Raw genomic sequence first — 26841 nt, 5'->3', positions numbered from 1 at the left:
TACTGCTTTGCCGATTTGACTGTCGTTTATTCCCTTTTCTTGCCTCACTGCTCTGGCTAGAACTTCCAGGGCAGTATTGAAAGGGCATCTTGCTGCTCCCATTTGGAGGGTGAATGCCTTCAGTCTCTGTTGAAATTATGTTGGCCGTTGGTTTCGTGTGTACGCCCTTAATGACGTAGAGCACCTTTTCTATTCCTGTTTTGCTGAGCGTTCTAGTGAGGAGTGGATGTTGGATTCTGTCAAATGCCTTTTCTGCATCCATTTGTCATTTACTTTGCTGTTAATGTCCCATCTGAGTTTTATTCAGGTAGCCTTTTTGCATTCTTAAACAGAAAAGGTTTTGTGTAAACAAGCAGTCATACTGCTGTGTTACACATTTCAATTAGTTGCCCACATTTAAAAATAAAGACATCATATTTTAAAAAATGGATTTGCAACCTTTCTTGAAATTTGGAAGATCTGACAACACCGGACTTATCTCCATAGATGACATCAGTTGGCTGCAGTTCAGTAGTGACTCTTTCATGAAGCTGCTGTTAGCCACAATGCCCACGAGCACTCCATTTGTCGATACATCCAGCAAATGACATCATTTACTAATCATTTTCTTCTCTGCCGATTTCAGTCATCTGTGTCAGCTGCCTAACCTGGAGGCCACCACCAAATTCGGATCCGACACCTGGGAAACATATCTCAGGCCTAGTTCTTTAATGTGTCAGATGTCCAAGGGCGTGTAGATCCCTTTGGGCCCCGATACCCTTGACTTGGCAGGAACTGACTGTTCAGTTTGATTGCAGACCGGCTTGAAATATGCCAGGCTCTGTAGGAACTCCCATCTGTGCAGTGTGTGTAAATCTGAGTTATGTCAGAAAACAGAATGATAATTTGGCTACTGTATTTATTGAAGCCGTGTGCAGTTTAGCCGATCTACCTCCAACATTACGGCTTTGTTTTCCAGTAGGGTGTTTGGAATAGCCAGGTAGTTTAAACAGGTTTCTTTAACGAAGTAAGCAAATCATACTTCTTCTTTGTCAAACAACCGATGACCAAGGCTAGATCCAATGAGCCTTAGAGGTACAGTGCGTATGCTTTGGGCCACTAAACACAAACCCACCAGCTGCTCCTCAGGAGAAAGACGGGACTTTCCTTTCCCTGGAAGAGGGGCAGTCTTGGCCACCATCATGGGCAAGTTGGCTCTGCCCCAAAGTGTCTCCAGGCGTCGGAATCGACACAGCATTGTATACTTTAATAAAACTTTACAATTGCCTTGAATAAACAAAATGCTTGTGCCTAAAAAGGAACCCAGAGTCTTCCACATAGGCTGACATAGGAAAATGAGCATATAAGCCAGCAGGGAACTCTGTCTGGATTTATTGGCTAATTTCAAAATTGGGAAAAGATACGCTCTTTGTTTTATCAATTCGTAAATGCTTATTCATTGAATAATAAAATATAAGAGTTTAAAGGTTACTTGTTAATTACTTAGGCTAACTGCTTCATTTCTAGGTGAACAAATGAAGGCCCAGAGAAGTTAAACAAACTTTCCACCAATCCAACTAGCCATTATCAAAGCACGGTCTTCTAACTTCTAGTTTACGCTTTCGTTGACACGATGTGCTGAGTAAAGTAATTCTCATGAACCCTAACTCTTTTTGACCCTGAGAAAGAAGTTGTTTGTGTTAAAATCTAGATGACCATGACTGTGGGCTCTGACTTGAAGTGCTTACGTGAGTAACTTTTAGAATTTTGCTATAGCTCCTTTCTTTCACAACTCAATAAAGCAAATATAGAGACCGTTCTCTTCAATAATTCAGTATTTAAGGCAGCAATTCCTAAAAGGTAGAAGAATAGGAGAAATTACTGTGTCCGCTTTTGTGATCTCTGTAGAATATGTTCTACTGAGTCAGGGCCAGTGTTTTCAGAAATTGAAGTCTAAATTTCTTGTTATCTTGAATTTGAACTTAAAATGCTTAGCCATCTCCTTCGTAAATGTACGTTGATTGTAGCCACTTTCAGCTGGTACTAAGGAACTCAGGGAGGCCTGTGGTGCAGTGTTTAATTTAAACACTTGGCTGCTAACCAAGAAGTCGGCAGTTTCAGTGCACCAACAGCTCCAAAGGACAAACAATGGGCCACCTTACCTGTGACACTTTCCGCCTAGGAGACCCACTGGGGCCGTTTTACTCGGTTCTGCAGAACAGGGCTAGTGTAAGTAGTATGTTCTTGTTGGTACCAGGTGCCATCGAGTAATTCCAACTCATAATGGCCCTGTGCCCAACAGAACCAAGCACCTCCTGGGCCCGTGTCAGCCTCACTCATCTTTTTGCAGCTACTGTGTCAGTCCATCTTGTTGATCACCTTCCTCATTTTCACTCCCCTCTACTCTACTAAATATGACGTCCTTCCCTAAAGACTGGTCTCTCTGGATAGCAGGTCTAAAATTCGTGAAATGAAGTCTCCATCTAAGGAGCGTATCTGGCTATCCTTATTCCAAGATAGATCTGTTTGTTCTTTTGGCAGGCCATAGTATTTTCAGTGTTCTTCATCAGCGCTGGAATTCACATGCTTCAGTTGTTCTTCAGTCTTCCTGATTCAATGTCCACCTTTCACATGCATTTTGGGCTATTGGAAAAATACCTCGTCCTCAAAGTAACATCCTTGCTTTTCAACACTTTGAAACCTTTCTTGTTCTCATTATTACTGGCTCAAGACTGTACTCTTTACAGGAGTAGAAGCCTCATCTGTCTCCCTGGTGAGCCACTGATTGGTTTGAACTGCTGACCTTGTATTGCAATTGCATTGCAATTTGCAGCCCACTTAACACAACCAGGGCTCCTGTATCTCTCACTTATATGAAATATCTAGAATAGAGAAAAAAACGTTGAGTCCAAAGTGGGCTACGAATTGAGCTGGTAAGCTATCAGGTCAGCAATACTAACCCACCGATGGTGTCTTGGAAGAAAGATGAGGCTGTCTGTCCATTCCTGCAAAGATTCACATCTCAGAACCCTCCCGGGCCAGTTCCACTCTGTCCCGTCGGGTCACTGTGAGTCGGTATCCACTTGATGGCAGTGAGCTTGGTTTTTGGTGAGAGACTAAGAGGAGGGAAATGAGTTAATTGCATACTTAGTTTCTGTTTGAGGTGATGAAAAACATTTGGAATGGGTGGTGGTAATGGTAATACAAGCTTAATATAACTAATGTGCTGAATTGTACACTTAAAATGGTTAAATTGGTAAAATTTTGGTTCTATTTTACCACAAAAACACATTCATATTTTAAAATTACTTATAGATGTATTTACATTGGAGGAAGTGTCTTCTTGAGGCCTAGCACGTGTCTTACTGCTGAGTCAGGGATGACTCACAGGAACAATGTACTTCTTAAGAGCACTTGAAATGCTGCTTAAGAAGCACTTGAAATGCTGCTTACTGCTTAAGAAGAACAACCTTTGTGCGAATGGAGGACGGCATCATCTGCCAACTAATAAGATGCAATTTGCATTGTCTATAATCCGTAACACGGTGAACTTCTGAGTGAAGTTGTAGAGGCATTAGATTCCTTATAAAAATAATTCTAGTGATTCTATTAATTATAGAGAGTTATGAAATGACCTTTTTACAATTGATTTTGCCATTTTTCTCAGTTTTGTCCATTAAAACTGGTCTATTCAGTCAGCAATCCAGTCCGCTTTTCTAATATGGTTATTTCTATGACAAAATAGACTACTATTATTTGATGTTACATTTGTAGCAAACATGAATCTCAGGGTTTTAAATCCAAATAACAGACTTTTTATTTATCTTTACACAGAAGGCTAGACCATCTATAATACAGGTAAATGATCTTTTAAAATTTATATATATATATACACACACACATAATTCTAGCAGTTATTCTTTGGGGAGAGCTGAAGTCTTGGCTAACGATATGTTTTATTCTAGGATGCTGTAACACTTTGTTCCTACCCCTTTGTCTTTGATGCCCAAGCCAAGACCAAAATGTTACAGACTGATGCTGAACTACAGATGCAGGTATCCTTCGTTAAAAATGGTGTTTTTATCGTCGGTGTTTTTCTCAGACATTCAGCTCTAATTTTTTCCTAATAGGAGAAAGTGTATTGGAACAAATTCCATCATGACTCTTAGAACTATTATAATTTTCTTCAGTAATTTCATGTTAAATATAACACATAGATAACTGCATTCATGAAACTGGGCACTGGTGAGCTTTCTCTGTGAAAGGCCAAGTAGTAGATAAATTAAAGCTTTGTGGTCTCTGTTATGAGTGCTCTATAATGCGTCCATGACTGAGCGTGGCTATGCTCACAAAGTTTATGAAAATTTATATGCGCTGAATGTGAATATAGTCCTCACATGCCCTGAAGTATTTTTTTCTTTTTCTCTTTTAAAACTTAAAAAAACATTAAATAAAACACTATGATTAGCACAAGAAACTATATAAAAGCAGGCACTAGCATATTTAATGACAAAGCCAGCTGTCTCTCCCTGATGCAGAGAAAGAGGGCTAATTAAATAGAGCTTTTAAACCTGTATTGAGAAAAGGAAAACGTTTACAGAGGTGATTAATGTTTTAAATATGTATTGTTATTATAAAATGGAATTGATTTTGACAAGCTTACCCAAAACGGGTAGATTTGCAACCCAAACCCACCGATTCATACCGTTGGCAGATAGATAATGCCATCCATTCATTTCTCTCTTCATCACTCAACCTCCATCTAGTTTTCTTTATCTCCATCTAGCTGTACATAAAAGTTCATAGTAAAATGGAATGAAAGGATAATGGAATTTTTCCACAAGCTTTTTGAAGCACCACAGTATACCTGTGCTTACGGTCATGTCTTCATGATACTGACCGTGTAGACGTTTTCCAGAGAAGACTGACAGTGTCCAGAGAATAAAAACCACCAAACCCGTGGTTATTCGCCTCCTCTCCCTTCCGCTGTGAAAGTCATCTTTCTTGATGTACGGTTTTTAGTTACTTTTCTGACACGGATTGTGAATCATGCGGTCCAAGTTCAATGTATGTTGCTTCAGTTGGTCTGTATGTGTGTAAATAGGAGCACCTTAGATGTTTGGCTCTGAAAGCTGGGTGGGAGGGACCACGGAGGGCAGGTGTCGCCAGCCTCGGGGTGCAGAGGCACAGCCTGCTGCTTCCCAGGTGCACACGGAGGGAGTCACTGCTTCCCTGGCTCTGCCTTCCAGGTGGCCGTCAACGGGGCGAACCTGCAGAACGTCTTCATGCTGCTCACCCTGGAGCCTCTGCTGGCCCGGAGCCCCTTCCTGGTGCTTCACGTCCGCAGGAACAGCCTCGTCGGAGACGCCCTCAGAGAGCTGAGCATTCATTCGGACATTGATTTGAAAAAACCTCTCAAAGTGAGCACTGGTAACGCCTACCTCTGAGTCTTCCCCGTCTCCTTTACAAGCGTCCCCGGCCTGGCAAAGAGCTTTTCTGTACTGAGAGAGTGCAGCCCAGACTGATTCAAAATGGACTCGGCTCCCCACACTCTCTTGTATGTTTGTGCTCAGTAATGTTCTGTTGTCAGCGCTTAGCACCATGCCTGGTACCGAGCAAATGCCTAACAAATAGGGAATGATGAACGGACTTGAAAAAGTTCAGAGAAATGTGGAATTAAAATGTAACGCGAATTTTTCCATGAACTTTTTTTTTTGAGGGTCAGAAATCCATGAACTTTTGGAAGCCTTTTATTTATACGTCTTTGAAGTCATTCATCTTTTCCTTCAACTTCCATATCTCTATTTCCAATTCTGTTGAAAGCTCCACTTTCAGAAGCATACTAAGCCACTAACTGAACTGATCTCTGCAATATTAACCCTTTCCCAAGTCTCCTAACTCCCTGCATCAGACCTCCATGAATCTGCTGAGAGTCCCTGTGCGCTTGTGTCCCTGTTCTCGGACGAGAGTCTTCTGACAGCGCCATTGCCATGTTCGGTGCTGTGAGGAGGTTCCTCCTCGCCATGGCTTTACGCACAGCGAAATGCAGCATGGCCCAGTCCCACGCCATCCTCCCCTCCCCACCGGTGCGCTGTTTGACGAGGCTTCTCTGTCAGTCTGTCGTGTTGAGGTTCTTCCTCTGATTTGTGGACCCCCTGCTTTCCCAAGCAGAGGGCCTTGTTCCTATGACGTGCTCTATTCAGTTCAACGCTTCTCTTCAGCGCACCCATGCTTCTGGGGTCCGGCTTTCACAAGCGCACCAGGTGACTGGAGACCCCCTGGCTTCAAAACGACAGCTTTGCTCTTTAACAGTGTAAGTGGCATATCGCAGCACACCTGCCCAATGCAATTTGAATTGCTTAATTCTTGACTGTTGCTTCCCTGAGTGTTTGTTGTGGATTCACCTAAAATGAAATCTTTTATAACTTCAAACTTTAAATAGTTTGTTTATCATGACCTTATCTACTGGTCCAGTTATGAAGATTTTAATTTTAAAAAAATCATTTCATTGGGGCCTCTTATAGTTCTTATACATCAATTTTGTCAAGCACTTTTGTACATATGTTGACATCATCATTTCCAAAACATTTTCTTTCTACTTGAGCCCTTGGTATCAACTCCTCATTTTTTTCCTCCCTTGACTACTCTCCCACCCTCATGAACCCTTGATAATTTATAAATTATTATTATTTTCATATCTTACACCCAGCGCTTTTGCTCTTCACCCACATTTCTGTTGATTCTCTGGGGGTGGGGGCGGCTTGTACATCAATCATTGCGATTGAAAGCTGTAGTCTTTGATGTTCATCAGTAAATGCTTCAAGTTGCTTAGCTTTCAGTGAGGAAGTTTTGTCATCTTCATATCTCAGGCTATTACTGAGCCTTCTTCCATTACCAATACTGAGTTCTTCATGCAATCCATTTTTTAAAGGATTAGTTCAGCATGTGGATTAAGTAAGTACGATAAGAGGATACTACCCTGGCATACAGTTATACTCTTCTCACACCGTTCAGCATTCCCTCTTTCTGTTCAAGCTCTACAGGAGCACAGTTAAGTGTTCTGGAATGCCCTTTGTTTTCGATGTTGTTTATAATTAAATGCCTTTGCATAGTCAATCAATAAAAAAGTGAACATTTTCCCGACAGACTCAATTTTCAGCCAAGATCCCATCTGCTATCAACAATGCTCTCTCTCAGTCCATGTAGTCTTCTCAATCTGGCTTGGATTTCTGGCTGATCCCTGTCAATGTTCTCCTGCAATTGTATTTGAATGAGCTTCAGCAAAATTTTATTTGTGATATTAATGCTGTTGTTTGATAATGTCAGCATTTTGTTGGATAACCATTCTTTGCAATTTGAACCTCTCCCATGTAATTAGGCAGGTAGCTGTCCTCCAAACTTCTTGGCATACGCGAGTGAATGCTTCCAGTGCTTCATCAGCTTATTAAAATATTTCACTTGGCATTCTGTTGATTGCTGGAGGGTAAGCTTGTTTGTTTCCCATGCTTTAATTGCAGCTAGGACTTGGTCCTTCAATAACATCAGCTCTTGATCATCTGCCACCTCTTGAAACGGTTTAACATCGGCCAGTTCTTTTTGGCACAGTGACTGTGTAGTCCTTCCATCTTCTTTTGATGCGTCCTGCGGCATTCAGCATTTTGCCCATAGAATCTTTGCATGCAACTTGGGGCTTGGATTTTTCTCCATCCGGATTAACAAATGCTGTGTGCGTTCTTCCCTTTTGTTTTCTAACTCTAGGTCTGTGCACGTTTCATTGTAATACTTTGTCTCCTTGAGTGCCATTTGGAATTTTCTGTTCAGCTCTTTTATGTCATTATTTCTTCCCAGCGCTCTAACTTCTTTATATTCAAGAGCATGCTTCATTGTCATTGCTGATCATTTTTCTGATCATTTCTTTCCTGTATCTTTAATGATTGGGGGCTTTCTTGATGTCATCCTGCAACATGTTTCCTCTTTTGTCATTAGTGTTCATTCCCTCAAATCTATTCTTTGAGATTTTATTTTAATTGATTGGGTTATACTCAAGCACATGTATTGACTCTCCTGGACCTGTATTAATTTTCTTTAACTTCAACTAAAGTTTATATTCCTGTCTGTTCCATAGTGGGCCCCTTCCTTGTTTTGGCTGATGATACTGAGCTGCTCGCAGATAGGGTCCATTTCATGGTTACCGTCTGGTGAGGTCCACATGAATAATTGATGCTGATGTCATTGTGAAAAAGCGTCTGTAATGACGAAGGCAGTTGTCTTATGGGTGCTTAGAATACTCTCCTGTGCAGGTGGATGTTAAAAGAGAGTACGGAATATCAATTGGTGATTTCCACACAAGGCTGCTCCCCAGCTATCTGCCTTAAACAGAACTCTGATTGCAAGTGTCGTTTTAACAACTGGTTAGCTGTACTCAACAAAAATGAAGTATTGGTTCTTCCGGATTGGTGAGAACTGGCTGAGTCCCACTGCACAGGTGGTGACTGAGGTACCGTTGTTGGAGTCAGGTACACGTTAGCCCTCAGAGTGACATCTAGTTACACTTCACGTCCAAGGAATATGTTGCATGGTTTGGGGACTGCCTCTTCCATGGCTAGTCATTGTGCATCTTGGCAAAATGAAATCCTTGACAGCTTCTATAGTTATGTAAACAGTAAAAACTCAATATAGATTCCCACGAAGTATTAATCCTATTGTTATTTTTATAAAGATAATCTTCGATGGTGAAGAAGCGGTGGATGCAGGTGGTGTTACAAAAGAGTTCTTTCTTTTGCTATTAAAAGAACTTCTGAATCCCATCTATGGAATGTTTACCTACTACCAGGACTCAAATCTCTTATGGTTTTCAGATACGGTAAGTTATTGATTTCACATTTAAACACACGAATTTATGTTGTCAGATTAATCCTTTGACTTTTCACACAGAAGACTACAAATGTCCAATACTCTCTCTAGTCTGTGCTTTTTGCATGTTATTAAGACCTCAATGCATGTTGGTAGCTTTCAATCCTACTACATTTAGGGATCCAGGTCTTATTATCCGTGAAAGGGTTTTTAAAAAGATAACAATTTTTATGATATGTGGAGGATTAGTAGTCAAATGCCATATTTTAATAATATAATACTAATATGCACACATATACACACTTGACTTATGAAAATTCAATTGTAAAGCTAAGTTTTTGAAGGCATTCTAGTCTCAATAATTATAATTTAGTTCTTTTTCTATGAGTTTTCCCCCTGAATCTGTACCTTCCCAGAGAGTAGCCACTTGTCACATGTAGCTATTTAAACTCATATTCAACTAAATATTAAACGTTTCTCTCCCTCAGTCGCACTAGCCACATTTCAAGTACTCAGCAGGCACACAAAGCTAGGACAGCACAGAATCAAATCCTCTAGATAATTGTAAGCTATTGGTTGTCTCGTGGATGAAGTGTAAATGCTAAACTTTGTCTGCATTGCATCTTTGGGGGTAATCGGACATGTACAACACATCGAGGCAGTGGCATGCGTGGAAGGCGCAGAGCACTGTGCTGCTTTCTAACCCACCGGCGTGCATTCTAGTGTTTTATAGAGCACAACTGGTTTCACTTGATCGGCATAATCTGTGGACTAGCGATATACAACTCCACTGTGGTTGATCTTCACTTCCCATTGGCGCTCTACAAGAAGCTACTGAATGTAAAGCCGGGTTTGGAAGACTTAAAGGAACTGTCCCCCACTGAAGGAAGGTACAATGCTAAAAGATAGACCAGTGGATGTGGGAACGGTTTTCTTTGCCTACTTCATGGGGCTGAAAGGTGGAAGATAGTCCATATGCAGGTTTGAGTTAAATGAATCGTAAAGTTAAATTCCGTAGTATGTGCTTTGTCAAAGTAGTATATTGCCCCTGTCACTAAGGGCAGAAGGAAAGAGAAATTGAAGATACCCGAGCGTGCAGTGTCGATAGAAGATCCCCTGAGAAGTAGGCAGAATGTGGCACCGCATTTCACACGACCCCCTGGAATGTGGATTTTCTGGAACCATTTTAGGATGGACGAGCTCCTAAAATGATTGCCCTGAGATGTTTTCTAAATTTTCAGTCTTGAACCAAGATGATCTCCCGCAGTCGTTTAATTTGTGAAGGCTTGTGTAATATTTCAAGTGTCTGTGAGCTCACATTGGCAAGGCAACTCACATTGCCATGGCTGGATGGGAAGGTTAGCGGGTGGGGAGTTTATGGGGTGCTTATGAGATTATGGGGTGGAATAATGTTGGAAAGAATGGTGGCAAAACTTGAATGTAACCAGTGTCATTGGATTTTATATGTAGAATCTGTTGGAATTGAAGATAAATACCTAGAGAGTGATCATCGCTGCTCTGTAACACGTAACAGGTTCTGCTTTCAGCATCCTGAGCAAGAACAATAAGAACTTTGCGACTTACCGTGCTCCTCCAAAGATGCACGAGGAAAGGATCTTGACAAGGCAGCCCTGTTCCTTTTTAACAGCTTTCTTGAGACATAATTCACAGACCATATAACTGACCCTCCAGTGTGCAACTCAGTCACCTTCGTGCATTTGCACCTTAGACCCCAGCCCTCGCTATGGTCAGTTTAGAATGTCCTCGTCATTCCTAAAGAAAACCCTTCTCCCTCCGCTCACTGCCCTAGGACCAGGACTAGCTGCTCCTCTGGTCTCTCGCTCTGTTTACCTGTTTGTGGCATTTCATGTCAATGGAATGAAACGCTGTGTGGTTCTTTCGGAGCGGCCACTTTCACCCAGCATGACATTCTCAAGGTCCATCTGTGCTGTCGCACGGATCAGCACTTCGTGTGCTTTGTCGTTTAGTGTATTGGGAGACCACAGGGTTGCCTTTCTCCTTTCTGCAGCTGACGGGCCCATGGGTGGTGTGGCTGGTATTCGCAGTGCTGCTGTGACCATGTGTGTGGGCACGGTCTTTTATTTCTTGTGGAAGTCCAGAGGAGGGGGACTAGGTCATCTAGCAGCGGTGTCCACCATTTGAGGGGCTGCTGGACTACTTAACAAAGCCATGCATCTGTTAGTTCTTTCTGGCTCTCAAAATTCTGGATTCTTGTGTTTCTCTATATTGAGTATATGTATAAGATCATATACATATGATCTTTCAAAATGAGAGAACGCCCCCTGCTTGTGTATAAAACGGTGTTGATATTAACATTGAGTAAATGAGGGCTAGTCTTGAGAGTACTTCCAGAAATCAGACAGTCATACCTCCAAAAGGGATACCAGTCCTGAGAAACCACCAAGACTGGCCGAGCCGCAGGCACAGAGAAAGAGTGAAGGGAGAAGGCATGTAACAATCTAATGGAGGGCACCCTGGCACGAAAAGCTTGAAGGATTGATCATGACAGCAGTCTGTGATATGTGCTTTGCCTGCCTGGCTCGAATTTTTGTATTTTAACTAGTATTTTTAGATGGTTAACTGATAGGACATTTAAATTGAACCCTAGGAATTTCTTTCTGGCCAGTTCTTATTGGATCTGCAGTCCTCAGCTGAAAGTGTGACTAAAGGAGTGTATGATCTTCAGAGCTACAATGTGGTTGTTATTGGCACCAACAAAGTCTTCTTCCAAGAGCATACATTCCATTTTTCTGTCACGTGACAGAGGCTCACCATAGAGGGCCCTTTTCATTATAAAGTCTGACCTTAAGATTCCTACATGGATGAGGTGACTCCGTAGCTTTTCTATGATGGAAAAGTTATTCCATGAACGCATATAGACAAAGCCAGTATTACAGGGTCATGGTCATACCATCAACTTCTGAGCAATACCAACATTAATAGAACACAGTGTCCAAATATAAGTCCATCCTTGAGTTTTTAACGAAACAAATAGCATTTGTAAGTAGAAAAATGGAACAAGTCACAAATGCCCCTAACGTGTCTACTGCCAGCAGCCTAGTCAGTATGCAGGCATGCCTTTTTCTTTATGGTTGGTTGGATGTGGCTGAGGTAGAACCCGACTGTGATGTCTGATTGGCTCTTCTTGGTTGTTCTGGGGCTAGGAGTCTTCAAGAGCTCTTAGATTACCCTGGGGACGATGTCGAGGAGACTTTCTGCCTCAACTTCACGGTAAGGATTGCCAGTTGACTCAGTAGCTTTGTACTCCCACGCCACGGTGTGCATTAGATCCTCTCCCAATTACACAACAAATTCAAGGACTTCTCTGAATGAGATTATTTTACTATTTTCCTATAACACTCAGTGTCTTGAGTGTTATTGGAATTTTTTAAATGTATGTTGAGTGGATAAATGTATGCTTACTCTAACTACTTATGAAAATCACTGCAATGCCAATTCTCTTTACATCGTCACATGTGAGATGTTTCTCGTTGGGAGTCTCCCCTTCCTGATTGCGTCTGCTGGCAGCTCCCTGCCTTAAAGCCAAAGCTGTCCTTTTGGGTGCAAGTGTTTTCTGACTCAGGTCCTCTCTCATCCCAAGAATTGTCTGTGGTAATAAACTATCCTAAGCTACCTGTGTTCCTAAATCTTCTTTCATTCAGCTGAAGCACGAGTGATAACATAAATATGTTTCTTTTTTCTCCTTAAATGCAGATCTGTCGAGAAAGCTATGGAGTCATTGAACAGAAGCCATTGATACCTGGGGGAGAAAGAGTGAACGTATGTAAGGATAACAGGTCAGTCTGGATGTGGGGGGCACCAATGCTTTGCTTCTTTGCAGTTGTACTTTTCAGAGCAAGGTTAAGTCGCGTCTGAATCTCATGTGCAGGGGACACATGGAAGGGATGAGTAGCAACGTGCAGATTTTAATGAACTTATGCTAGAGCACGCACTGGACCTGCATTTAGCAGATGATTGTTTTAGTTGTTGATCAGATCCTACTGACTTTGATACTGCAGATCTTGTAAACGGTTTGATCTCAGTTTTCTCGTCTGTAAACTGGATTTAGTAATAGTTGTATTAGGCACACAACTTAGCCACACACAATCACATGGTCTACCTGAGTCCCTGGAGAAGGACATCCTGTTTCATAAAGTATCAGGGGCAGTGAAAAAGCGGAAGACTTTCGACAGGATTGATCGCCATGGTGACTGCATTGATGGGCTCAGACATAGGACAACGGTGAGGGTTGGGCTGGGGGACGGCTCCTTCTGTTGTGCGTGGGCTTACGCTGGGCTGGAACGACTTGATGGCACGAAGCCCATCTGCCTTTGGGGCTGGTTTGGAGAAGGGAGAGAGATAATCTACAGGGAGCCTTTCTGAAGGAAATAGATCCTAGCACGGAACAAGAGTGTCTAGCATCTACAAGAATGCCTGACACCAAAATGAACAAGTACATATAATAAATGTTAGAAAGATGCTTATGACTATGAATGTTTTATTACAGGAGAATAATTAACTTGTTCTCTCGGCTTTTTGGAAATTCAAACACATCTCATTTTTCAGGACATTCAAGTTACTTGTGTTATCCCTTTGGAGGAGAGAGAAAAAATTCAGGGTTTATTAATATTTTATTAAATGACAAGTGAGATTACTGGTGATGTGATATTAATTCATCTGCAAACGCCGCGTGCCTACTGTGTGCTGGGTATAGCAGGGGAACAAGACCTATCCCCGAGCATCTCAAAGTGAACCGGGATGTGCCCTGTAAGGGAACGATTGCAAGACCAGTGTTCCCAGAGTGGTCTGTACTGCCCCCTTGGGGCACTGCAATGATCCAGAAGGGGCTGCAAAAGCAGAATCCGGTACCTATACTTATCATAGATCATGGGTTGTAGTACAAAAGTTTTAATTGCCGGCATGGGGGGTACACACAGGTTTTTAGTTTTTGTTTTTCCTGAAAAGGGGGCAGCAAGCTAAATAAGTTTGGGAACCAATGCAATAGATGATGATGAACATGAGTGGGTTATAAGCCAGGCATCGTGGAGCCAGGGGAGAGCCTTGGACCCGTTTACTGAACTCTGAAGCCTGCAAATGGAGGAAGAACATTTTAGACACACACACAGAGAATGAGGAGTACTGTAGTGTGAGGTTTGTGTATGGATGGTGATTATGTTTCGTAGTATTAGAGAAGGGCTTGTTAAGACCTTAAATGGGGACATGATTGATTTCTATTTTAGAACTATAATTCTGGTGCCATACAAAGATAGACTTACCAACAGGAAGCTCCATTGAGATGCTAAGGTGGAGAGTCTCCATGTTTATAGTCGGATGATATAAGAGGCTTGTCGCAGTGATAACGGGTCTCTATTCTGAATGACTGACAGGAAGGTAACAGACTGTAGAGCAGATATGAAGGAAATGGCATTCCGTTTGGGGTGTGTTGACTGGAAGTGTCGGTGGGCTCTTGTGTTTGGAGTTAAGAATTTACCTGAATCTCAAGAGAGGAGGCTTTATTTGAATATTTTATTTCCCTTGTTAATTTATGTAACCTCCATCCCCAGTGTATTTGAAGTAATTACCAACAAGAATCATATAGAAGGAAGTGGTGAAATAAAACCAATAAAAAACCGGACAGGGACAATCTGCATTCTTAGAAGAGATACATAAATTGGGATAAAAGGTAGACTCTGGAGATGGAGATTTGGAGATGATTAGCATATAGACTAGAGTCAGGGCTTCCTGATGAGATCCACTGGAAGAGGGGGATGATAAATAGTCTGCACTTGGAAAGCGTATGAGTAAGAGAAGCGATTACAGGGTTAAATGAAAATCCAGACTCATGCTATGGAGTTGAGTCTGAATGATAGTGACCGCAGGAGACAAGGCAGAAGTGCCTCTGTGAGGTTCTGAGACTGTAACTCTTCATGGGAGTTGAAAGCCCCATCTTTCGCCCATGGAGTGGCCGGTGGTTTTGAACTGCTGACCTTATGGTTAGAAGCCAGCACATATGCCAATATGCCAAGGTTTAATTTAATATACAAAAAGTTACAGATAAAAAGAATTTGGGTGCTATTTGTAAATATGTTGGGAAATTAAATAAAACTGATTGACTTTGTTTTCATTGGATTGCTCTGGCAAATAGAGGATGCAGGCAGATCCTACAGAACTTTCCTTCTGTCTGAGGCATCGACGTTGGCCTACTTTTCTAAGTTTGTTCTTTTTAATTATTAAGGCTATAATAACTATCAGACCTCTTCTTCCATCCCTTAATGTTTTTAAAGACAGCTAGATGCCCCTGTGGTCTAATGGAATATTCAGTAAGTTCCTGACATGCACACCAACCAGACTCTTTAGCAAACTATTTGCTTCCCAAACTACAGGCTTGGGAACAGTGTGAGCTACAGTAAAAGCGTTCAATGAAATGTTGCAGAAGCTGCTGATCTAAGATAAAAGACTTAAGAGGATAGCCTGATAGTGACTCTAGGAACCTAATAGAGTGGCTACTTTGCTTCAAGTAAATGTCGAGCTCAAAACCCATGCTTGATAAGATCACTTGGAGCAAGAAGCAATTTCCTTTCTTTATCTAGGCAACATTGGTACTTTTGCTAACAGCAAATGGCTTTCCCCCCCCCCCCCCAGGGATATATGTATCTATTAGCTTATAATTCCCTACAGTTGTAAAATGTCTTTAGTATTGGAAAATTTACAACAGATCATAAAGTATATTAATTGGCCCAGATTATGTCTCTTCCCTTCTAGCTTAAGTGGTAACTTTATAGCGTGTATGTATGCAGATCAATATGTACTTGTTAGTCTTTGCTTTCAAAGGAGGCCTTAGCGTTTGCATGTGGCTTCAGACAATGTAGCAATATGTATCGCTTGTCAGAAGCTACCAGTGGAATAGCCAAGCAGCTTTAGGAAGGAGGAAATTCAGATGTAGTCATACTTGGTCAGTCACCCCAGTGCTGTGTGTGCAAGTGATATTCCAGGAGGGGAAACAGATGGAGTGTAAGCGTGGGGAGTTTGTGGTATGGTCTGCAACTGAGGAGGTTATTTGACAGGACTTATAACTGTATCGTTATAAGTCCTTTATAAAATGACTTTTCTTAGGGTACTTTTTTTCCTCTCTCTCTGTCACTGTCCCTGTGTCACCATTCCACTTTTACCATATCTGCTGTCACCCTGAGTATATACACAACACAAATAAATAAACAGCTAATTAGTCCACAGAGCAGTACAGAGGGGCTCAGTTCAACTCACTTCTGTGAGACAGTTAATATATTGGCAGTCCTTCAACTCATGGGGCCTGCTGGGTCCCAAGTTAAGGAATCAGACAGCTGAGTCTTCTTTAGAGCAATCTAGGTCACCAACAGTCAGCCAGATGACTGGTTCTGACAGTCCCCAGCTCAAATGATGGCTACACCAGCAGTGTGGGGGAGCAGGTCTCGAAGCAACCTCAAACTATAGCAAAACGGTCCATGGGTTAGGTGTCCCACATGTAGTGTAGTTTGGCAGAGAACTAGCTGAGGCAGAGAACTAGCTAAGGCAGCCGCACACTGGTCCGATCATCAGAGAGCAAGAGACAGAAAGGCAAGGCTCCCTGAGCCATTTATCTCTTTGCCTTTCAATTAAACTGCAACTTTATTAATCCCACATGTGTTTATTGGCCAGGTTGGCACAATAAACCTACCTATACCACACCCCTATCCCTTTCTAAACATTTTCCATTACCCAAGCAGAAACTCAGCAGTACGCTTAGCAGTAAGTCCCATTCTCCTTCTCTCTGTCTCTTGAAACCACTAATAACTATATGCCCACTCTAGACAGTTTATAAGTGGGATTGCATAATATTTGTTCTTATGTATCTGGTTTATGGATTTTAAAGTTCAACCATGTTGTAGCACACATCAGAATTTCATTTCTTTTATGTTTAAATAATATTCCAAGGTGATATATATTATATTTGTTTAGGTTTGGAGTATTTTTTCCTTAATACAGTATTTATTTGTCTTCCTTCTATCAAACACTGAGCTGATGACTTTCCCAGGCTGCCCACGGAGGTTCAGGGAAAGGGACATGTAGGGCAGAGGAGACATGGACCGGGAACTATGGGAGGTGGTGAAGTGGATGAGAGAGGCCTCTGGCCTCGGAGGGCCAAGCCCAGGGTTCCCGGCAGAACCCATGATGAGGCTCCCAAACACAGCCCCAGTCAGTCCCAGCTCCAGAGAGGGTGCCTGGCCCCCATGAACTTGGCTGCTATGTCCTTGTCCCTGGAGATGGTGCTGGTTTGGAAGCTAGGGATAAGTGAGGTCAGGAACGGGGGCCATCCAGCTGCAGAAGTCCTCCTCTATCAGTGTCTCGAGCTATTTCGGGACCACCCGGAGCAGCGGTCAGCAGCTGAGAGGCGCTACTGACCAGGGACCGGGTAGAGAAGAATGGGGCGCAGGCTACAGTTTTAGGGGACCCGGATGATGAGGTTAGAGACTACAGAGAGGGCCCATATTTTGTTATCCACTCATTTGTTCATTAAAATTGCATGTGCCTATTTCATTTCATCTTTACATCTCTCTTTTTTAAAATAAAAAATCTTGCTAATGAGAAATTAGATCTCATTTTTACAGTATCTATTTATATCATATTTTAGGGTTTATATTTATTTCACTCAAAGAGGCTACACAGCACTACTTGACAAAACACTAACCCACTCTACTGTTGTTTACCTTTGAAATATTTGGGGGTTTAAGAAAAAACTGTGTGTGTGTACACGCGTGGGTCATGCAGTGTCAACCCTCATGCCAGGAGGAAGACTGTGCCGGGCTTGGACACTGAGCATTAGCATGCTGCCATTGTCTGCAGTCACTCTGTGCCAATCAGATGTGGGATGTGTCATGCATTTTCCCACTGTCGTTGTTGCCCCTGACAGTTCCCTTGTGCTGTCTTGGCTCATTTTGGCCTATCACGGATTAAAATTGGCTTATGAGTGATAGAGATTGACCTGCCTTGAACAACAAAGGGAGGGTATCACATACACATTAGTACATAAGCTTAATGGCCACCTAAGAAATGATCGAATAAGTACTTCAAGGAAGCACAGGAAACAGACTGACGGTCTACCAAATTAGGACATGGTGGAAATCAGTACATCGTTACGATGGCACAGCAACGCTGTCCTCCAGGGCCGCTGTGAGGTGGAATCAACTGGTTTTGAGTGTGGAGACTGCCTGAGGAGACCGTCTGCTGGTTCATCTAGTGCTGCCCCCTTCAGGATCATGTGTTCTCATCCCAGGCAGCATTTGCAGATGTTTCTTCCCAATGCTCCTAAATGATTTTGAGAGGACTTACACGAAGTCTTCATACTTAAATAGTAAACGTTGGCCATCCATATTTATGGCAGATTGAATTCCCTGTTAAGTTTGCTTTTGGACATAAGGAATAGTGTATGTGCTTAAATCTTTATAATTTCTTAATTTTGTGTTACCATGGCCGTTGGTTATTTCCCTAGCTTTTCTATACTTAGCCTTTTTCTGTCCAGTAATCAGTAAATGTCTGTAGTCTCAGATAACAGTTGAATTGTTTCCATAATCCTGTTGGGGAGTTTTTTGGTTTTTATCCTAAAAATGCAGTTGGAGTTTTGATAGGAGCTGTGTTAGGTCAGCAATTGAATTTTGGACCTATAGGCACTTTGGGGATATTTGTTCCTCACATACAAAGGTCTGTTTTACATTCCTTTGTGTCTTTGTTTGTTTTAGCCTTTATATAGTTTCATTAGAGATTTTTAGAAATATATAAATTCCTTATTGCTACTATGAAGAGAGACTTTTGCATTATATTTTGATTATACGATACCTAGCAATTCTTAAATCCCACTGCCATTAGTCGATTCTGACTCACAGTGACCCTGCACAGTGCTTCCAAGGCCGTGACTCTTTTCAGGAACAGATAACCTCTTCTTTCTCTGCCCATTATTCCTACATGTAAGAAATGAATTTTAAATTTTAGCAGATTTCTTTTTTTGGTTACCGTTAGATAATCATATTGTTAAACTATTCATCTGGCTTACATGGTCTCTATTATGCTTCCTTCTGTTGGAATTGCTGTTTTAGTTAACCACTGTCATTAGAATATCACCTCCTGGTGGTACAGTGGCTACAAATTGAGCTACTAACCAAAAGGTCAGCAGTTTGAAACCACCAGGTGCTCCGCTGGAGAAAGAGGAGGCTTTCCACTCCTGTAATTGACTCAGTTGACCCGTTGGTGGTTTGTTGTCTGGACTGCCATTGGCGACGCCCCTTCCGAATGAAACAGTCCAGTTTGCTCCAGGGGATTTCTGACTCTTAAGAGAAATGGAAGATGAGTTCTCACATTCTTTAAGGTTGAGCCATGTTAGTCTTTGGTGCCTCCTTTAGGATATCCAGGTGTGAAGGTGACATACCCTTTATGTGTATTCAAAAAATCGCCTTAAAGTCTTTTATGCATGTTGAGGGGAATTCAAAACCTGTGTTTATATTGAGGAAACAGAAGCAAGATATTTTATTGATCTCTTGTGTTTTGAAGTTAAATGCTACATCTCCCTCTGGTAACAAGGAATCCTAGATTTATGGTCACGTGCTATCTCTTTTCTCCGTTTGGTGACTTGGAGGAGAGGAGGACTGTCCCCCAGGCAGTATCTGTGTCCTGCACAGGGCAATGACAGCAAGTAGCTCCGCTAGCTCAAGTGCACTGAGTGCTTGCGAGCTGTCACTTGCACTGTTAGACTGGCTTCTGTCTCGGTCATGTGGCCATCACAAAGCATGTGAGTAAGGAGGAGTGTTAGCCCTGTCTTCTCGATGAGGAGAAGAAACTGATCACGAATAGATGGACCGAGCTGCCCACCGTGCCTGGTTACGAGGAGGCTGAGCTAGGATTTGAACCCAGTTATAGTGAGGAGCCCGCTGTCTCTGATGGCACGTCACCATTGCAAAGTGGACAGTTCAGCGTTCCCATCTCAAAGATCTTGAAACTTGGTGCTGAGTTGGGCTGCTTTTAAAAAGTATTTTATTTTATTAATAAATAATTTTATTGGGAGCTCTTACAGCTCTTAAAGCAATCCATACAAGTGTATCAAGCGCATCTGTACATATGTTGCCATCATTATTTCTAAAACATTTTCCACTTGAGCCCTGGGTATCAGCTCCTCTTCCCCCTACTGGGCCCCCCTCCCACTCTCCCACCATTGTGAACCCTTGACAATTTAAAAATTATTATTGTTTTCATACCTTACACCATCTGATCTGCTGTCTCCCTTCACCCACATTTCTGTTGTTTATCCCTCTGTGTATTGGGGGGGTGTTAATATGTCGATTATTGCAAACAGTTCGGCCTTTCTCCCCCCACCTCCCTTCCCTCATGGTATCTTTACTCCTATGATTGTTCCTGGGGGGTTTATATGTGTCAAAGCTCTTATCTGGACCAGTATACGTGCTCCGGTTTAGCCAGATTTGTAAGGTACAACTGGGGTCATGATCATTGGGGAGGAAGCACTAAAGAACTAGTGAAATGTGTGTTTTGTTGGTGCTATATTGCACCATGGCTGGGTCATCCATTCCTGTGGACCCTTCTGTGAGGGGATGTCCAATTGTCTACCGATGGGCTTTGGGTTTCCATTCTGAACCCCCTCATTTGCATTGAAATGGTTGTTTGTTTTGGGCCTTCTGAATCCCGTGGACACCCTGTGATCACACAGGCTGGTGTGCTTCTTCCATGTGGACTTTCTTGTTTCCCTGCTAGATGGCTACTTTCTTACCTTTAAGCATTTTTTTAAGCCAGTTTTACTCAAGTGGAAATAAAGACAGTAGCTTCAGTATGGATTGCAACTCAGCTCAAAGAAAAAATAAGTACAATCCTCACAACTGAATCAACAGATAACATCAGGATAAATTGAGAAAAGATTGATGTTGTCAGGGATTTCATTTTACTTGGATTCCATGCTCGTGGAAACAGCAGTCAAGAAATCAAACAATGTCTTACACAAGGCAACTCTGCTGCAGAGACCTATGTAGATTTAAAGAGCCAAGCTGTCACTTGGCTGACTAAGGCGTGCCTCACCCAACCAGGTCATATTACTGTCAACTGCCTCAGATGAACGGATGCATTTGAATTGTGCTATTGGCAAGGAGTACTGAAAGTACTATAGGCGCCCTGGTGTAGTGGCGACCCGCTGGGTGGGATCCACATGGTTGGCCAGCCGAAATCGCCAGCATCTGTGTGGGAGAAAGACTGGATTTTGTACTTCAATAAACAGTTACAGTCTCAGAAACCCACAGGCGGGGATGGCTCTCAGTCAGTGTTGACTCGATGGCAGTGAGTTTGGTTTTGGTATGGACTGCCAGAAGGACAAACAAAGCTGTGTTGGATGAAGTGCAGCCAGCATACTCCACCCTTAGAGTCAAGGGTGGTGGGGCTTCTTCTCACATGCTGTGATCCGGAGGGGTCAGTACCGGGGGAGGACCTCAAGCTCGGTCAAGTAGAAGGTCAGCACAAAAGCAGGCAGTGACTACATCGATGGGTTCAAACCCAGCAACAGTGGTGAGGTTGGCACAAGACGAGGCAATGTTGGCTCTGTTGTACATTGGATCAGTATGAGTCAGAGTCCCCTCAATGACAAGGGGTTGTTTGGGTTTGTTTTTTAAGGCCCCACCTCCCAGTCCTACCCCAATCTCTACGAGAACATTGCCGTGACCATCTTGTACTTGTCTGCTGTCTTTTGCACTAGTGTGAGTGTCTTTCTGGGTTACTTAGGTGGCAATAGAGTAGTTGGGTCCAAGGGTACTGACAATTCCAGCTTTCCTAAAAATGAGACATTATTTACTTAAATCTATATGTCACAACTCAGACTTGGTGTTTGCACTCACTCTCTGAGATCCCCACCTGTTCCCAGTGGGGGACACTGTATAAGGAGAGGGTGGGAAAGAGAACACTGTGTATATGAGCAGACCATGGTCCCATATCTTCCCCATCATTGGTGTTCCCTGACTTTGAAACGTGTGCCTCTGGGATGGATTGAAATGGTAATACTCTGTTGTCATGGCTTACGTTGGACTCATTGTGGGGTCCATGTAATATGGAGCCTGGGACCATGGTTTGAGAAGGTGCTTACCAAAGATGAAACGAAGGGGTTTGAGCTTTAGCTTTTCAAATTGTCTTAAGAGCTAGAATATGTGGGATGGTTTTACTCTGTGGTTTCTGAGGAGAGAGGAAGTAGCATAGGACCAGTCTTTAGCCTTCTACTTTTAAACAAGTAGTATCTTGGTTTTTTTTAAAACATTTTATTGAGGGCTCTTCAGGTCGGGTCTTGTTGTCTCAAGCATATTTGTATGTATGTTGCCATCATTATTTTCTCGACATTTATTTTCTATTGAGCCCTTGGTGTCAGCTCCTCTTCCATCCCCCTCCCTCCCACCTCCACCCTCGTGACCCCTTGATAAATGATGAATTATTGAGTTGCCTCCTTGTGTGAGAATTCAATGAAAGTTCCATTTGTGATGACGCCCAACCTCTGCAACACGAATACTGTCCGGAAGGGGAGCTGCATGTCCTGCAGGGCTCTGGGTTAAATACACTCCATGTCTTTGATCTCCCGGCAGGCAGGACTTTGTGGAAGCTTACGTGAATTATATCTTCCAAATCTCAGTTCACGAGGGGTACACGGCCTTCTCCAGCGGCTTCCTGAAGGTGTGCGGTGGCAAAGTACTGGAGCTCTTCCAGCCTTCAGAGCTGAGGGCCATGATGGTGGGGAACAGCAACTACAACTGGGAAGAACTGGAAGCGGTAAGCACCGGGTGGCCCCGTCACCATGGGGAAGGGACCGCACCCTGGGTTGGAAGCCCTGAGCCCATCTCTTTGGAAAGGACCTCGAGTTGTGTATGGTTTGAAGGCTGCCGGAATTTGCATACACACGTCTTCATCTAGGACGCAAACAGTATGCGAACAGCCAATATCGTCCCATAAGATACCTTTCTCTTTCTTTTTTTGGACAGACTGCCATCTACAAGGGAGATTACTCAGTCGCACACCCAACGGTGAGGCTATTTTGGGAAACATTTCATGAGTTTCCACTGGAAAAGAAGAAGAAATTTCTCTGTACGTCTAATAATCGCAACATGGTATTTGCCCACATTTAGTCTTGCGTATGATACATGAAGGTTAAACTTTGTTAAATAATAAAAAGTATGAGAAGTTTAGTACATGCTATGTTTTTATGTCTGGATGAAATCCCAAGCACAGCATCTACTGTTGTTATTCCATGTTTGTTGCCTCACAGGAGGGATTATATGAGAGAAAGAACAGAAGTAATATTTCATTGGTTTTCAATTGCCCAAAAATAATACTAAAAATGCCAATTATCTTATATGTTCAAATTCTTTAAGTCTCATATGTACAAACTCTAATTATTTGGATCAACCTCCCTTATCCCTCTAAACGATTAAACCTGTTACAAAATACCCACTGTGGATGGAGCCAGGGAGGTATGATTTTTTTAAAACATTTTATTAGGGACTCATACAACTCTTATCACAATCCATACATGTACATACATCAATTGTATAAAGCACATCCATACATTCTTTGCCCTAATCACTCTCAAAGCATTTGCTTTCCACTTAAGCCCTCTGCATCAGGCCATCAGGGAGGTATGATTTTATAACATTTGATTGAGATATTAGTTCACAGACCCTACAGCCCACTTCTTTAAAGTGTACGATTCAGTGCATAATATATTCTCAGAGGCATGAGCTATCCCCACAGTCATTGCAATCCATGTCGCTCACTCTGAAAAGCACCGTATGCTCACTAGCCGTCCTTCCTCACTTCCTCCCAACCACGGCAGCCTTAGTTGGACTTTGTGGGCAGGTATGTATATGGAGCCATGTGACACCTAGTGGCTGAGGAGGAGCAGGATGTATCTGGCAAGGGGAGTGGAGTCTGGTGTTTAAAACTTGGAATTTTCCTCTGTTTTTGTCAATGTGTAACCAGTGTCAGAAATTAGCGGTAAACAGGGTAGAATTTCCAGCCATATGAAACCAACAAACAGGATCTGAAAAGCAGTCTGTTCTGCTTTATACAACTGAACAGAGATTGATATTAATGGAGGACTCACCTCTAGATGCTACCACACACACAGGACAGAGAGGAGAGGAAGTGGCGCTCTAACAAGAATTCCTAAGGAAGAAGCCCCCACCCCCACCCTACCACTGTCCAGTCATATGGGCTACTGAGAAGCCATTGATTCTGGGGTTTCACCCAGCCACCACATCTCCTATGGCTCCATTTACATGCCATGTCCACAGAGTGCTTGTGGCTGCAGCAGGTGGGAGGAACTGAGGAAGGACAGGTCAAATGAACTTGTCGGCTTATGGCACTTAATGAAGAAAAGCCAGCTCGTGTTGTTGGGAGCTCCCCAAAAGTCATCCGAGCCCCGCATCCAAAGAGCATAAAGATGCATGGAAACGTGAGTTACCGCTCCAGATTTTGGGCAGACCCTTCCTGCGTGGCAGGCTCAGGTAGTGGCAGGTTAGTTGAAAGTGCTGTGTCCCTAATGATTTCATTGTAGGAATTTCCAGCCATTCACCGATGAGAATGTTTGCCTAGCAGTCGAAAACAGGAGCAAGCATATATTTGGTTTTCTTTCCTTTCCTATTTTTTGCCAAAGTAGCGCAAGTGCTACACGTCGGGGTGCGGTCTGCCAGGTCAGGAGTTGGAAACCACCAGCCGGCCCCTCATAGCAGGAGGGGGATTTCTGCTCCCTCAAGTGATACAGTCCTGCCCCGCCCTATAGGGTGGCCGTGGTTGGCATTGACTAGATGGCAGTGAGGGGGATTTTTGCCAAGCCACGGTGCCCGCCACGAGAGTGCAGTGTGTAAGGTGCTGTCGGTACCGTCTCCTGGGGTTCACATTCTGGCGAGAGACCGAAAGGCGTCCTGGACGGGCCAGTACCAGACACGTCTGTGTCTTAGAGTTGGCCATCTTCCCCGTTTCCCCTGAGTCAGTGCTGCCTCTTGTCCTCCATGTCAGTGTTCCCTTTCCTTGTGGATTTTACAAAATAAAGTCTTGAAGGTTCATCACATGGATGCGGGCAACCCTTGGAGGAGCAGAGTTTTGAATTGGGGACATTCTGAGCAGCATTCCGTTGGTGTCAGCATCTGATGTCGTTGTACTTCTCATGTGAGCCACAGGGTGTCATGCTTCCAGATCTGTTCCTTGGAGGGAAGGGAGCCAGGCGCACCTGCTGTTTGCAGGGCTGTTGACGCTGCCCCTCCTTCTCCACAGTGTTCCTGACGGGCAGTGACAGGATCCCCATCTACGGCATGGCGAGCCTGCAGGTGGTCATCCAGTCCACAGCCAGCGGCGAGGAGTACCTGCCAGTGGCCCACACTTGCTACAACCTTCTCGACCTTCCCAAGTACAGCAGCAAAGAGACCCTGCGCGCTCGGCTGACGCAGGCCCTGGACAACTATGAGGGGTTCAGCTTGGCCTGAGCCCCCGCCGGCCTCAGACGCCCCTTTCCTCCTCAGTGTCCACAGTGAGGCCTGTGCAGAACATCCTCGGGAGTGCTTGCTATTTTTTTACTGCATAAGTGGCTAGGGGCTTTTGAATCCTGAGCCAGGCTGATGTGGGTTCTGGGGTTGTGGGCAGTAACCCTTTGGGCAAAACCCAGCGTTGGGGATGGGGTGAGAAGTGGCCCTTGTCCGGGCCTTTCTGGTTTTTCACCAAGTACCCAGTGCTTCCTGCGCTCGTGACTACCTTGCACTCTGAGCGCTAAGTTGGCAGTGGCTCCTTAGGCTCTTTTCTTGGTCCCCAAGTTTCGTCACAGGACTTCCTTCCTTGGCCATCCCTTAGTTTCTCATCCCTCTGCAAGGACAGTTTTGACCAGCCGGTCTGTCCCTTCTGACCTGCGCGCGCAGGAGGTCTCCTCTCTGCGTCCGTGGCAGTGGCTTGGCATGTCCCACAAGAGGAGGCAAGGACTATCCCGTTCCAAAAGGCTGAGACGGGGTCCAGGAAGTGGGTGGCTCCTGGAGGAGGTATGGGGGCGCTTTAGGAGCACATCTCTCTTGCAGGGAGCAGGGCGTTCTTGAGAGCAGTCTGTGCCCTGAAATGGGCGGACTAGTTTGCAGTCACAGCCAAGCCGAAGGTTCGTGTTGCTTGGCCGTGTCCCTTGTACGAGAAGGTGGAGGGACAGGCTCCCCCAGCCTGCCCATTAGCTCACTTTGGGGACAAATCGAGTTCATTTTTCTATGTCTTCTCCAAAAAAAAAAAATTAGAAATGATAAGTTCTTGTCACTCTTTGTCTCCTGCCGCTTTCTCTTTGGTTCCTTCTCTTGTTCTTCCTGTCCTGGAGGAGCTCCTTCCTCGGCTCCGCCTGCCCTTTCTCACTGCTCTCGGGCCCTCCTCTCCTCCTCGTGGGCGCACGCAGTCTTGTTTTCTTTCCCTCTCGATTCACGTTGCAAACTTTCCACTGAACGATTGTTTTCCCTCTTCCCTACTTGCTAAGACTTAAGGGTATTCTTCATTATGGAGACTTTGTTGATCAGAAATGAAACGTTTGTTTACAGTGGGATTTCAGAGGGGGCGGGGATTGTGTTTGAATTAAATATATATACACACGTATCTCTAAAATAATGACATGCCGCTTTTCCTACTATGGGATCAGAAAATTCTACACGATCAAAGAACTCGTCAGTCTAATGTTAAATTCCTAGTCACTAGAGAAAAGACTTATTTATATGAAGTAGAGTATTTATGAACCATGTTATAGCATCAAATTTCAATGAAGGATTGTAGATTTTTGCCTTTTCTTTTTTAAACTTATCTCAATTGCTAAATTGGTAGTTTTTCAGTCTTTATAATACAAGATTAAAAAGAAGATATACAGTTATATGAAATGTTTATTTTCTACGTGTGTGCAAATAGTTCAATATTATGCAATAAATTTGGTGTTTTAACTTAAAA

General features: G+C 43.4%; 1 protein-coding gene across 1 annotated transcript in view; it reads left to right on the top strand.

The window, feature by feature from the left end:
- Positions 1–26841, top strand: part of HERC3 (HECT and RLD domain containing E3 ubiquitin protein ligase 3) — a 107815-nt gene extending 80974 nt beyond the window's left edge. Inside the window, exons 17-26 of the mRNA XM_075544022.1 lie at positions 3814–3837; positions 3945–4034; positions 5229–5399; positions 8699–8842; positions 9556–9722; positions 12018–12084; positions 12568–12650; positions 22479–22662; positions 22872–22974; positions 25162–26841. Coding sequence (XP_075400137.1) covers positions 3814–3837; positions 3945–4034; positions 5229–5399; positions 8699–8842; positions 9556–9722; positions 12018–12084; positions 12568–12650; positions 22479–22662; positions 22872–22974; positions 25162–25370 — 1242 coding nt within the window. The 3' untranslated portion in view covers positions 25371–26841. The remainder of the gene's footprint in view (positions 1–3813; positions 3838–3944; positions 4035–5228; positions 5400–8698; positions 8843–9555; positions 9723–12017; positions 12085–12567; positions 12651–22478; positions 22663–22871; positions 22975–25161) is intronic.

Source organism: Tenrec ecaudatus, chromosome 3 (assembly GCF_050624435.1).
Source record: "Tenrec ecaudatus isolate mTenEca1 chromosome 3, mTenEca1.hap1, whole genome shotgun sequence".
Taxonomy (NCBI): domain Eukaryota; kingdom Metazoa; phylum Chordata; class Mammalia; order Afrosoricida; family Tenrecidae; genus Tenrec; species Tenrec ecaudatus.
The sequence above is the reverse complement of the archived record's forward strand: the minus strand, read 5'-3'. Positions and strand labels throughout refer to the sequence as shown.